This window comes from Pogona vitticeps, chromosome 1 (assembly GCF_051106095.1).
Source record: "Pogona vitticeps strain Pit_001003342236 chromosome 1, PviZW2.1, whole genome shotgun sequence".
In the NCBI taxonomy this organism is placed as follows: domain Eukaryota; kingdom Metazoa; phylum Chordata; class Lepidosauria; order Squamata; family Agamidae; genus Pogona; species Pogona vitticeps.
This window is the reverse complement of record NC_135783.1, coordinates 245863135-245876963: the sequence shown is the minus strand read 5'-3', so window position 1 is coordinate 245876963 and position 13829 is coordinate 245863135. Positions and strand designations below refer to the sequence as shown.

Below are 13829 nucleotides of genomic sequence, written 5' to 3'. Positions count from 1 at the left end.
CACTTGCTCATATTTATTAATTTCCTCTGAACACTGGCTATACAAACAGGGGGAAAAAACAAGAAATAAATCACACATTTTGACTGCTGAATTGAACATGTTTGAGCTTGCAATGTCATACACATTTCTGCAAGAGTAAGCTCCAGTGAATTGAGTATGGCTTCCGTCTCTTTATAGAACTCTGCTGCAAAGAATATTGGGTAATTAAGCAGTGGTCCTTTCTACTTGAATATGTGTCTTTCATGGCAAAGAAGAATTTGTTTTGAAAGATGCAGAGGATAGTCAGAGGAGAGGAGAGAAGATGTGGACTCCCAACCTTTTGGGGCCCATAGAGTCTGATATCCATTAGGGCCTGTGAAGCTATGAAAGAGGGACATAGAAAGCGCCAGGCTGGATCAGGTCAAACAACAGTTACTTCTGGCAGTCTGTTCTGACAGTGGTCAACCAGATAATCATGGGAAGCTCAAAAACAGAATGCGAGGGCCATGATATTCTGTGAAGTTCTGGAATTAAGAATTTTCTTTAAAATAAAGGATTTCGGCACATGTAAAAAAGAAAAAGAAAAAAGAGGCATGTTAGAGGGCTAGAAATAGGGTATTTCTACTAAAAGATTTCCCTTTTCTTGTCTTTCCAGTTGCCAAACATGTTTGGAAACCTACGCTCAACCTTCATGGCGCTTATGATTGGCTCGTATGCTTCTTCGGCTGTTACATTTCCTGGTGTCAAGGTATGTTGCTAAACAGGACCAAGTCAAAATCATCCCATTTTCCTGGTGGTCATCCCCACTAGGGAACCATGGGTATATGTTTAAGTGCTTCTTATCTGACTGACAGTTGTACCATTGGTAAAGAGGAGACTTTCTCCATCAGACTAGGGAAAGGAAGCATGAACTGGCGGAGGCTGCTAAGATCCTTGTAGCTTTGGATGTTCTACTGCCATGAAAGGAAAGGGAGAGTGAGTTATGTGTCCTCTGCTTTCACGTCTTGTGTGAAGTGGTAGCAATATGTCGTACATTCTTCTGTTCTGGCAGAATGTATGTCTTTCCCTTCTTCTCAAGAACTCCCCATGCTACCCCCCTTGCTGCTTTGGTGGAAAGACCAAAGCTGTCTGCCTTTCTAATGTTCCATATCTTCACTTCTGCTTTCTCCCCCATTGGTGTTAGCTGATCTATGATGCAGGAGTTTCCTTCCTCATCATCATGCTCATCTGGTCAGGTTTGGCTTGCCTCATCTTTCTCAACTGCTTGATTAACTGGCCAAAAGAATCCTTCCCAGCTCCTGAGGAAGCCACTTACACGTAAGTAGGAGTTGCAGGACAGCTTAGTCCCATTTAAGGACAACTATTCCAGTTCCTTATGCTGATGTATGGTGGAAAGGCTGTTAGAAGACACCCTGTCCTGAGTCAAGTATGGAGTTACTTGAGTTTTCCCATCCCTCAGGGGACATCCTTCTCCACGTTGGTGCCCAAAAGGAATATTAAAATGGCAGTGTGATGTACTACGGAGCCGCCTTCTCAAATCCCTCTTCCCACCAGTATCTCAGTTTGTGTGCATTGGCTTTACCTGTACCGCACATGGAACATTCTTGTCCTTCTAGTATCTTGTAGCCCAAATTGAAAGACACAACACATATGCAGGGCAATATTGTATCAGATGGGGTAGATTATTTTGATTAGTTGGTTAAAGTTAGAGAGAGCATCCAATTGCGGCAGAGGGAGATTGAACCCAAGTTTGGTGAAATTAAGTTTTGGGTGGCCATACTGGCCACCGAATTCTGGGAATTGAAGTTCCAAAAAAGAAGTTCTACAGCTCTGTGTTCAAGACACAGTACTTGTACATCTAGCTGGTCAAATTCCATTTTTGAGGAAGCCCTGGAGAAAGCATCTAGAATGGGAAGTGTTCCTTTCTAGTGGGCCCTAGCAGGTTTATGTGGTAGCAACACCCACCACCTGTGTCTAGGCACTCTTGATTTCCCAGAAGTCCCCTAGGGTGATTTTCCAGAAGTCCCCTAGGCCCAGGAGCACTGTGGGAGACTTAACTGACATGCTGCTGCCTGGAGTGGCAGGGCTATAAATTTTATTAAGGAGTAGTGGGATGGCAGCCAGCATTGATTCCTGACAACTTCCCAAAGACACCATGTATTGATATCTATCCCAGTGCAGTCTCTTCTCCTCTCTTCTCTCTTTTTGGGGGAGGGGGGTGGGGAGAAGGGCATTTCTACTGCACTTAAAATGAGAACTTGCAAAATTTCCTGTTTGAGTACATGTCACTTTCCACAATCCCCCTGCTAGTAGGATGCGGAGACTGGGAATTATACACCAAAAAAAAAAAACTTTTCTAAGTTCTGCATAAATTAACACACCTGTTTCCACTCTGAATAGTCCCCAGGTTTTGCGACACAAATCTGAGCAATAAGACTTTGGCCCATTGGGCGGTTCCCCAGCACATCTCCCATTCTCCACTTTTAAAATGTATTTATTATTATTATTTATTTAACTTATATGCCACCCACACTACCCAAAGGTCTTTGGGTGGCTTACAACAATTTAAATACAGTGAAAAGATAAAAGGATAGAATGATTTAAATACAATTAAAAATACAGTTATCTAAAAATTGCCATCAGGACACACAGTTGACATTATTTCAATTAAAAACCTTCTGAAACAGGAAGGTTTTGACCTGGCACTGAAATGTCATCAGTGTCGGTGCCAGACAAATCTGACTCGGGAGAGCATTCCATAGTCTGAGGGCAGTTGCCGAAAAGGCTCTTTGTCTACAAGCCATCCCTCCTACCTCCTTGAGGGACAGCTCTTTCAAAAGGGAACCCCTGGCTAGATCTTAACTGCTGGGTAGGTTCATATGGAAAGAGCTGGTCCTTTAGGTATCCAGGGCCCAAGCCATTTTAGGGCTTTATACGTCAAAACAAGCACTTTGAATTGGGCTTGGGCAGCGACTGGTAGCCAATGTAACTTAAACAGAATTGGCTTGATGTGTTCCCTAGCACAGCTTGATTCTGAACCATTTGCAGTTGCTGGACTGTCTTCAAAGGCAGCCCCACGTACAGCGCATTACAGTAATCTATACGGGATGTTACCAGTGCATGTGTAACTGTCATGAGACCCCACTCATCCAGGTAGGGCCGTAGCTGGTATAATTTCCGAAGCTGAAGGAAGGCACCTCTGGCCACCAAGTCCACCTGGGCTTCCAAAGTTAGACTGGGGTCCAGGAGCACCTCCAAGCTGTGGACCCTGTCCCTTAGGGGGAGTGTAACCCCATTCAAGGCAGGGAAATGGCCTTCTAGCCTGTCTGGTGAAGCACCCACTAACAGCACTTCCGTCTTGTCTGGATTGAGTTTCAATTTATTAACTCTCAACCAGTCCATTATCAGATGGAGTTCACCATAGAAACCGCCTCACCTGGATTGGTGGAGAACAAGAGGTAGAGCTGAGTGTTGTCAGCATATTGCTGACTCCTCAGCTCAAACCTCCTGATGACCTCTTCCAGTGGTTCAATGTAGATGTTAAACAGCATGGGGGGCAGTACTGAGCCGTGAGGAACCCCATGACATAAACGCCATGGGACAGAACAACTGTCCCCCAGCACCATCTTCTGTACATGGTCAGCCAGAAAGGAGCAGAACCACCATAAAGCGGTGCCCCCAACTCCCAACCCAGCTAATCTATCCAGAAGGACACCGTGGTCGATGGTGTCAAAAGCCACTGAGAGGTCCAGGAGTATCAACAGGGTCACACTCCCCCTGTCTCTCTCCTGGCAAAAGTCATCATATGGAGCGACCAAGGCAGTCTCCATACCAAAACCCGGCCTGAAACCTGATTGAAATGGATCCAGAAAATCTATTTCATCCAGCAGTGCCTGGAGTTGCCCGGCCACAACCTGCTCTTTCAAGGCAGAGACATGGTGGTGCTGCAGGTTAAACCGCAGAAGCCTCTGTGCTGCAGTTGTAAGATCGAATCCACGTGATGGAGTGAGCCCCCGTCGCTTGCCCCAACTCCCGCTAAACTAGCGGTTCACAAGCATGCAAAATGCACTAATGCAAGTAGATAAATAGGTACCACCACGGTAGGAAGGTAGTGGTGTTCTGTGTCTAGTGCTGGCCACATGACCACGGAAGATTGTCTTAAGCGGTAGCTCTACAGCTTGGAAACGGGGATGAGCACCGCAACCTAGAGTCGGACATGACTGGACAAATTGTCAAGGGGAACCTTTACCTTTACCTCAAGGCAGTAGGGATCACTCCCTCTCTCAAAGAGGTGTTCACAGCCTCCTTAGCCCAGGTGCGAACCCCCACCCGGCAGATCTTCTGGTTAGCCAAGATGGGCAAGGGTCGAACAGAGTGGTGGTAGAATGGACAAATCCAAGCACCCTGTCCATATCCTTAGGTCTCAACAGGCTCACTTCAGGCTCTATTGTCTTTTATTCACCTCAGGTTAACAACAAGGCAGCAGAAACACCTGCACCAAGGGGGCTGGGAGAGGGAGGGGGAGAACCTTGTTTTAAAATCTGCTGCTGTTGCAAAAGCCCTGGTTTTTCCAGGCATGTAATGATGCCAGGCATGGAGGTGACTGGTGCAGTGTAATCCCCCCATGACCCCTGAAACAGGAAGAAGATCAAGCTGAGCAGCCTAGCCCTCGATCACAAGGTGACAGGTGACCGTTTCTACATCCATGTGACTGCTGTGGGTCAGCGACTGAGCCAGAGGGCCCCACAACTAGATGGCACCAAGGAGGAGCTCAACCCATCAGTACAGGACCTTTCCACCGATCTCTCCCAGCGTGAGTGTCCCTAGTTGTGTCACCCTCTGTACTGCTCAAGCAGAGCACAAGAGAACATCTTCCCTGGTGACCTAAGCCTGCAGCTGGATTGAGCACCAGCCTGCTGTTCCAAGGCTGTCTCAGATGTTTGCATGGCCTACAGTGTTCTGGAGGGCCCCAGGCTCCCAGGGGTAGGGGCTGGGGAATTGGCTATAGTTTCTTTGTCTGGCACTGGTTTCTATCCCTGACAGCTGTTTTCCTGCAAGGCCTTGGGCCTGTTATGTCAGGTTTTGTTGCTGGCAGCAGCTTCCTGCCCCAGCTGAGTGCAAGCCCTACATCTGGCTCCCTCTGTAGGCAGCGGAGAGCACTTGCACTTTTCTTGTGGCAACAAGAATAACTACAGTACTTGCATTCCTATATACGATTATGAACAGTCTTAACGAGGGTCCATCCACTCATGTATCTGGCAGTGGCAGCAGCTTCGGTCAGCTTTCTGATCGCTCCTGGAGCGCCGCTTTCTTTCCACTGATCTAGCCAACTCCAGCCAGAGGGAGGGAGGACGAGTCCCCCTGCATGGCTGCCGAGTGGCTGGATGAGCGGAAAGAGAGCGGCGCTCCGGGAGCGATCGGAAGGCTGACCGAGGCTGCCAGATACATGAGTGGATGGCCCAGCCCCAGGGGCCAGACCCTCGTTAAGTCCAGCTGTGCAAGGATATTTGTATTCCTATACAAATACAAATGCCCCCATCTCTAGGAATAACATTATTTTGTCTGCTTAAGGCAATGGCTTTCTTTGCTTCGATAATAGGAAGGAGGGGAGTTAGAGTGACAGGAGGGCCAAGAATTTAATCTTGTTCACCTGTACGAATAGGAATGAGACCCATTTCTGCTTCTAGTCACCTACATAAATAACCTTGTGGTACTTGCAGGCATGTGAATGCTGAGTTGTTCCCTTAAGGAACCCCAAGGTCTCTTTTCAGGTTTGCTAGCAGTCTGAGGGCCATGCATTCCCTTGCGGGCAGGGCTAAAGGCACTAATTTGCATGTTTATTTTTATCTTAAATTGAATGAAGTGCTTATGTACAGTTAGGGTTGCTGCAACAGGTTTTGCTAGCTTAAAAAAGGTTTTTTTTAAGGGCTTCATGAACTGAAAAAGGCTCCTCATACCTTCTACTGGCAATCTGTTTTTTTTTTATATACACTATTTGGGCAGGGGTTATGGTAGTTCCTAGGTGTGTTCCAGCTGCGGTAGTTCCAGGACCCCTGGAAACACAGCAAAATCCCCCCCCCAACTTCTTATATAAGGCACAAGGGGCCATTTTGAGCAAGTGTTTCCATTTTTAAGGTAAACTAGGGGTGTTTGTGGGAGACTGGAGCCCACAAGAACTGCAAAAATAGCTTGGGTTTGCGCACATGGAAGCAGGAGAGGGGACTAGGGCCACTCCATTGGACTCGCATTTAAAGTGGATGCGCCTTGCGTGGTTTTGTGAGGCATAATGCCACTTCCTCCCTTGTGTGCTCAACAAACAGATGAAGGATTTTTTTGTTTCTATATTTGCTGGACCCATGGGATTGTTTCCTTTGGCTCCAGCCCCACAGCAGCTATCTTTGCTCTTTCTTGTGACTACAGGCCACATTCCCTTCCGTCGCAGTGTCTGCTCCCCCATCTTTCTGTGGAGCCTCCTCACTATGGGCATGACCCAGCTGCGCATCATCTTCTACATGGCAGCCATGAACAAGATGCTGGAGTTCCAGGTGACAGGTGGCAAGGACCCTGGTGAGAACTGCAGGGGGAAGGAGGAGAAGGAGGTTCCAGCAGCCCCAGGGGACGGTGAATGGCAGCGTGAAAGATAAAGAGAAAAGTGGAGTGGGAGAGGGAGCGTGTGATGTAGGAAACTGGAAGAGGTAAACTTTTGGTGCAGAGTGATCTGAGGAATTAATATATACAGTAGCTAGATGGATGAATCTGTATGTGGGCAGATGGCCCTGGTCCCATTATTGTAGTCTTATTTTTCTTCTCTTTTTATTGGGCATTCCAGTACCAGGAGAACTGAAGAACACACCTGAGGAAACAGGTAGGAATGGCAATGAATTATACATGATGTAACCCTCCAAAGAGTATATATATGATAATATGCCCATCTGTAAGAGGTCTTACAGATGTGCATTGGCGTTAAGTTGGGAACATCCATTTCCTAGTTAGCAAGGCCTAGGGGGAAAAAATCAACCCCTCCTTTTGAACCAGGACTGGCAAATGTGTGGCCCTCCAGATGTTGGACTGCCATTCTCATCAGTCTTAGTCAGCTTAGTCAATAGTGAGGAATGATGGGACTTGCTAGCCAACAACATCTCGATGCACATTTTCTCCTGTGCCTGCTTCCAAAAGTTCAGCCCCTGTTCTAAGATCAAAGCCCTCATCTGCACATTGAAGAAGGTATTCGGAGGTGACTGGATCACTTTATTGAATCAAGTGGCAAGTTTTCCATGGTGGTGGCATCTGGGTGCTTAAGGAATATAATCCCTGCCAGTCCCTCCATACAATTTATCTGATAACAGAGATCCTGCAAAGTGGAGAGGGTGGAAATGGAGCCATGTATTCTCTCTCATGGAGAGAATCTCTGGTTTTCTGTGTTTTGTCAAATAAAATACTAGGCAGTGGAGGAGCTAGGAATATGTATCTGGGTCAGGCTGGGAAGAGGGAGGGCATGCCAACTCAGACCAGACTAGCAGACATACGTGGAATAAGAAACAGGGACAAAGATGTAAAAATGAAATTGTAAGGACCCACCTAAAGGGCCTAGGCCAGTTTTTCCTGACCTGTTGCCCTCCAGATGTGTTGTGACTACTTGTCCCACAACTGGTGTTACAGCTTTTCTCCAGCATATCTGGAAGGCACCAGGTTGAGAAAGACTGTTCCAGGCTGGATTGGTCACGCATTCTCCCCTGTGCCGTGGTCTTAAGTGGGTGAGGCCGAAGGAAAGTGTTCTCTTAGTTCCTTGGTTCATTTCATTAGTATTGGTTGCTGTGAAATGAATCCTATTGCCTTATGCAACCATGTCAGGATAATTATGTGAGTGATTTTATCTTTTTGGCTCCTCCTCTCATCCTTTGGCTAAGATAATGATTGAGTGCTCAGCAACATAAAGTGTGGTGTGCAAAAGGGGAAAGTCATTTTTATGAATTCCCTTGCACACATGGTTTCCTCAGTAGGATTCTGGCCTTTGTGTTTATGTACCTCCAACCAAAGAGTCCTCAGTAGAACATAAGGATTCCTTTGGGCCAGTTGGCTGGTCCTGGCTAGCTTTAAAGATGGGGACCTTTAGGCTGTTCCTCATTCCCTCCCCTTTCTTTTTGCTGGACAGTCAACTTCTACTCCTCCATCTTTGGTGTCATGCAGCTACTGTGCCTTCTCACCTGTCCCTTCATTGGCTATGTGATGGACTGGCGCATCAAGGATTGTGTGGATGGGCCAGGAGATGTGGGCCGTACTGGATCTGCTAGGTAAGATGTTCATGGTTTCCAAAAACAACATCTGTTGAATGAATAGCTGGGTGCTAATGCTTTGGTTTGGAGATGTTGGTGCAGCCAATGTCCTGACCATTTCCCTTCCCCTCTTAGGACTGGGGAGAAAGGAAAACCATCCAAAATTCGTTACCGAAAGGTCCAGAAGATCACCAATGCTATCCGTGCCTTTGTCATCACCAATCTGCTGCTGGTGGGGTTTGGTGTCACTTGCCTGATCAACAACCTCCACCTGCAGGTAACTGCTGCCCTGCTGCTCATTCACCCATGACACCTCTTGGTATAGGGTGTCCCTCTTACAGTCACCCAGTGGTCCCTCTTGGTATAGGGTGTCCCTTTTACAGTGGCCCCCTTAGGGTGGTCCCTCTTACAGTGCTGCTTTAGTGCTGTTTCTCTTGCCCCCATTACCCTGTCACAGCTTTCCTGATGCTACTCTTCTTTTAATGATGGGAGTCTACTTCTCTCTTTGTTTCCCCCCCACAGTTTGTGACCTTCATCTTTCACACCATGGTGCGTGGCTTCTTCCATTCAGCCTGTGGAGGCCTCTATGCTGCCGTGTGAGTCTATGCCACTGGGTGGAATCTCATAGCCCCACTCGCTTCTGTGTAGGGAACAGGACTGGGGAACTTGTGGCTTTCCCAGTGCTGTTGAGCACCCAAATCTCAAAAGCCCTAGCTAGTACCGGACCAGTGATGAGGTGTGATGGTAAGTGGAGTTCTTCAGCTTCTAGAGGGCCTATGGGACTTATCCTTGGTCTGTGGTCCTTCTGGTGCCAAGAATGGGGACACTTCAGGGCCTCAGTACAGAAGATTCACTTTCTTCTTTCCATCTGACTCTGAGCACCTTCTAACTGGGATGCATCCTGGTTTTGGCTTGATTCAGTTTCCTCCTACCAGAGCTCAAGGCAATGAGATGGGAAAGTTGCAGCTGATGTTAGAAGGGACAAGAGGGAGGAAAAAGAGTTCCTACTTTTTTTTTCCTTCTTAGTAGCATCTTCTGTTTTTGGAACAGTCGAGCAAGATAGCAGTCATGGAAATGAATGAGAGAATTATGCGTGGTTGTAGAAGAATTATGTGCATTGCTTCAAGTATGCATGTTTATCACACATATTGTGGCAGTTTTGGCTGCCATCCAAAAATCTTATGCTGCGATGGTGTGAAAAACAGCTCTGAGGTCCTGTTCCCGACACTGTGTTTCCTAGTGACAGGCAAAGAAAGTTGGAAGGTATTGCACACATATGAATGAGGAAGGAGCCACTGTTGGTCAGCTTCCTCCTTCTCTTAAATATCTTGGTTCATCTCTGTGGTGCCCATTAATCTTCCCTAGCAGAGGAGAGGGGAGAGGAGGGAGGAGCGGGGGGAATGAACTGTGATCATGAGTAAAGTGGGGGAAAAAGTTTGTTTGGTTATTTAGTGGGAACTTCACAAAATTCATACATTTGGAAAGAGCTTCAATAATAAGAATAGTTTTAGTTGTCTCCAGAACCACCACAATTGAACAGAGTCATCCTAATCAAAAGTAACTCTTCCTATTTTTCAGTGGGAGCTGTTGCTCATCTTGCTACCAACATAGTTTCCTTGCACATCCTTTCCATCTGAGTTGCTCACATTGCTTACATTTTTCATTTTTTACGGTTTTGAAATATTGATAGATTTGGTATATTTGGAATGACCGAGCCTTACTTTCACTCTTAAGCCTGAGTATTGGCTGTGGCAGAGAATTGCTAACCTCTCTGATGTCTTGAGCTGTTACTCGCAATATGCAATTTCTTATTGCTAGGTATCCATCCAACCATTTTGGCACATTGACGGGTCTGCAGTCATTGATCAGTGCTGTATTTGCTCTCCTGCAGCAGCCACTCTTCATGGCTATGGTGGGGCCAATGCATGGTGATCCCTTCTGGGTAAGTTGTGGCTCATCTGTGGAAAGGCAGATGTTCTTTTTAAGAGCATTGACAAGGCATTTTATTCTTGTGCTGTTAATCCAGGTTCATAAATTGGGTTTACAGACATACATGTCAGCAAATTTACTGCTGGACTGACTGGTCACTCCCCATGCCAACTTGGTGTGTCAGCCCTTAGGTTTCTTTCCCTTCCCTTGTGTATGAGGCTCTTTAAGAAGTTTAATGTGATTCATGTGCCTTTTTCTAGACTATGGAATGTACTCCCTTCTGAGTTGAGATCTGTTTCCATTTTCACTAATATGAAGAAGTAAAAATAGATCTTTTTAGACTGGCATTTGATATTTAACCTGTTGTTTTTAATCTGCATCCTTTGCAATTTTAATGGTTTTTAAAATGTTTTACTTTATTTTTTATAGCTTTACAGTGGGACAGGTTTATATTAATTTACTAAATGTTGGTTTTATCTGTTTTTGTTCTTTGGTGCTGTCATGTCTACAGGCTAATAGGTGCCCACCATAGTCGGCTTTCTGTTCTGATCCTTTCCCTAGTGTGCTACTGCAGTCTTGTAAAAGGAGCAGATGGTAGCTGAATAGCTATGTATCTCTATGTAACTATAAGTACAGACATTTTGCAGGTTTACTGGTGAGGCAGTAGGAGGTTGTGAGTTTGATTTTCCACTGTGTCTTGTAGGAGAACAGCTAGCCGATGTGGTCTAGGGCAGGCTGCATGATCGCAGACCAACCCCAGAAGAAGGGAATGGTAAACCACTTTTGAGCACTCTATACCTAGGAAAGCTGGCTGGATGAGTTAGGTACCTAGCTGCAGAGTCAGAGGTTGGGAGTTTAATTTGCCATTGTGCATCCCAGAAGAACCAGCCTGTGTGGCCTTGGGCAAGCTGCCCAGTCCCAAGATGCCCCCAGAAGAAGAGAATGACAAACCACTTCTGAGTATTTGCTATGATGAAAAACCCTGGGAAGGGTAAGTTGGAATTGGCTTGGTAGCACATTGTGATGATGACGATACCTAGGAAACCCTAGAAAGGTTTGCCATAAGTCAGAATTAACTCAATGATGTGTAATTAGTTAATATCTTAATTCTCCACTTTCACCTTCTTGTTTGGGAGCAGGACTTTGGTAAAGTGAGGACAGTCCTCCTCTTCAAGGAGCAGCCAGGAAATGGACAGCATTTCTAAGCACTCCTTACCAACATCTGACATAGATTTATTTGACTGGTTGTACATAACAAATGGCTGATCCTCCTTCCCTTCTTTCCAGGTGAACCTTGCTCTCCTCATCTTATCCTTTGTGGGCTTCTTGCTGCCTTGTTACCTTTACTACTATCTCTGCAGGCTTCTTCGGGACCAAGTGGCAAAAGATGATGGGACTCTAGACCAGGCTAACGGTCCTCACATGAAACTCCAAGATGATGCTATTGTCAATGGCTTGTTGAGCAGTGATACAACTACTGTATAAATCAGGGAAAGGAAAGCGGGGAAGGACTTGTGGGTGACAGAGAACAGAATGTGGAATCAGAGAACCTGCCAGATGGAATGAGATACTATTAGAAAGGGGAGGGAGAAAATACTGTGAGAATTTTTGGGAATTACAAAAATAACTGAAGTGCTTTTAATTCTCAACAAATGTATGTATATATTTATAGCTTTCTATATTTTATATATATGTACGTATATATATATATATCTTGAGAGAAAATATGGTCACATATTTTACCAAGCCCTATGGCTTTTAAAAAAGATGTTCAAAGCATCAGTTGATGAGCATCAGACACCTAGAATGGTTTATAAAAGGATCTCTTTCTCTCTTTTGCAGAGTTGCCAGACCATGGCGTCTGTGTCTAGTTCACAGCACTCCGCCAGCATTTGCCAATCATAGTCCCCAACTGTTAGGCTGTATGACAGGCCAACCAACCCTTATTGATTTGTTCCTTCTCTGTCTGATGGTCCCTGGTGATAAAATCAGGGATGAACTCAATGCACAAAGATTGTAAGTCCAAGTGGAATGTTTTCTGTCAAACAGCTCTAGCAAGTCCCAAGTTTTTTTTCCAGCTTCCTTGTCTCCTGGCAGCTAAAGGTGGGGGTTGTCGCAAAATAAGATGCAATATGCAAACATCACTTAACAGCAGAGGTTGAAAACCATGCGTCCTTTCCCCCAATTCCTTCTCCAAGCTTGGTAAAAACAAATTATCCCCTCACAAAGACAAAATTCTGATGGTCTCTCAGAAGCCATGTGTTTGTTCAGGTAAATGGACCTCGTTGCAGCAGGGTATGTTAATTACAAAACACTGAAAAAGACATTTGCTGAAATCCTGTCAGTTTAGCAGAGTAACTCCCAACTAGACTAGGCCCGTTTGAATCAATGGAACTTGCAGTTGAGTTGACTCACCAAATCCCCATTGATTCTGTGGGCCTACTCTGGAGTGACTTACTCAGTTAAGCAACAGGATTTCAGCCATCAATTCAACCGGATCTGTGTAGGAAAGACTAAATGTGGCAATTTTTAGTGACCTCCTTTTTCAATCATGTCCTTCGGAGAGGGATAGTAGCCTTGCCTCTTAGGAGGCTGCATTTTTAGCAGTTATGCTAAGTATGGTACAAGACCTCAGCCAAACGATTTATTTATTTATTTTGAAATTTATATTGTGCCTTTCCTTCTAAAATGGTCCTTTTATTGGTTTTAGTAAAACAATAAAATCATCCAATGAAACAGCAACAAAATTAAATCAATGTTTGTACAACTTTTATCATTAAAACAGTCTTAGATGACTTAGAACAGTACTGTGAGATATATACAAGCTAGTTAAAAAAAGAAAAAGATGAGCACTGTGAAAATCTGATATATAAATATAAACCAGTCAAGCAAAATAGTCACTGGGCTTGCTAAGTCTCTTCTAGCTGGCTTTAATAGTGCCGGAGACACTACTAAAAATGCTTTGGCCCTATCAGAGGAGAACTTTACTGCTGAAAGAGGATGGTAATGTTGGATTGGGAATTATTTTGAGTTGTAACAATGGTGCTCTGTTCCCCTCAGTCAGTCAATGATTCTATTTCTAACTGTGGTCTGGAACTGCTCATGAGGGTTCAGCAAAAGACCATCAGTCTCTCTTTCCAAATAGGTCTTGGGTAAAAATAGACTGGCTGAAACTCGGACAAGACTCTGCCAGTCTCAGCTGACATTAGTAGGCTAGACGGACCAAGGGCCTGAATCAGTAGAAGGCAGCATCTTCTTCTCATTCAGTAGTGGTGACCTAAACAGACACAGAAAGTCAGTAAATTGAAAAGAATGTTTCAGAAACCAATTATGCTTTCAAAGGGCCATGTTGTAACTTTGAGGATCGCCAAACCCAAGTGTTGCCCCAGTTCATTCTGTTGTTGTTATTTAGTCGTTAAGTCGTGTCTGACTCTTCGTGACCCCATGGACCAGAGCACGCCAGGCCCTCCTGTCTTCCACTGCCTCACGGAGTTTGGTCAGATTCATGTTGGTTGCTTCGATGACACTGTCCAACCATTTTGTTGTCCGACCAATTCATTGTAAACCTGAATAAATGTCTTGGAAGAACTACTATGGTAGCCATTATAAAATGGGAGAAAGATGACACAGGGTTAAAATTAACTGGTG

At 45.2% G+C, this 13829-nt stretch overlaps 2 protein-coding genes across 7 annotated transcripts in view; one reads left to right on the top strand and one right to left on the bottom strand.

Annotated features, from left to right (window-relative positions):
• SLC43A1 (solute carrier family 43 member 1) overlaps window positions 1–13772 on the top strand; it is a 31271-nt gene extending 17499 nt beyond the window's left edge. For 2 of the 5 annotated variants that reach the window (XM_020792394.3, XM_020792396.3), the window contains exons 7-16: window positions 635–727; window positions 1163–1296; window positions 4620–4792; window positions 6400–6546; window positions 6809–6844; window positions 8132–8270; window positions 8388–8529; window positions 8775–8848; window positions 10071–10194; window positions 11469–13772. In XM_020792394.3, coding sequence (XP_020648053.3) covers window positions 635–727; window positions 1163–1296; window positions 4620–4792; window positions 6400–6546; window positions 6809–6844; window positions 8132–8270; window positions 8388–8529; window positions 8775–8848; window positions 10071–10194; window positions 11469–11666 — 1260 coding nt within the window. In that variant the 3' untranslated portion in view covers window positions 11667–13772. Of the gene's footprint in view, window positions 1–634; window positions 728–1162; window positions 1297–4619; window positions 4793–6399; window positions 6547–6808; window positions 6845–8131; window positions 8271–8387; window positions 8530–8774; window positions 8997–10070; window positions 10195–11468 lie in introns of those variants that run through there. The other 3 variants (XM_020792397.3, XR_013540689.1, XM_072985420.2) reach the window with 3 other exon arrangements.
• LOC144586013 (uncharacterized) overlaps window positions 12934–13829 on the bottom strand; it is a 45072-nt gene continuing 44176 nt past the window's right edge. For both annotated transcript variants that reach the window (XR_013540691.1, XM_078383529.1), the window contains exon 4: window positions 12934–13458. Coding sequence is in view for 1 of the 2 variants with exons in the window: in XM_078383529.1 (XP_078239655.1) it covers window positions 13445–13458 (14 nt within the window). In the remaining variant the exon portion in view is untranslated. The remainder of the gene's footprint in view (window positions 13459–13829) is intronic.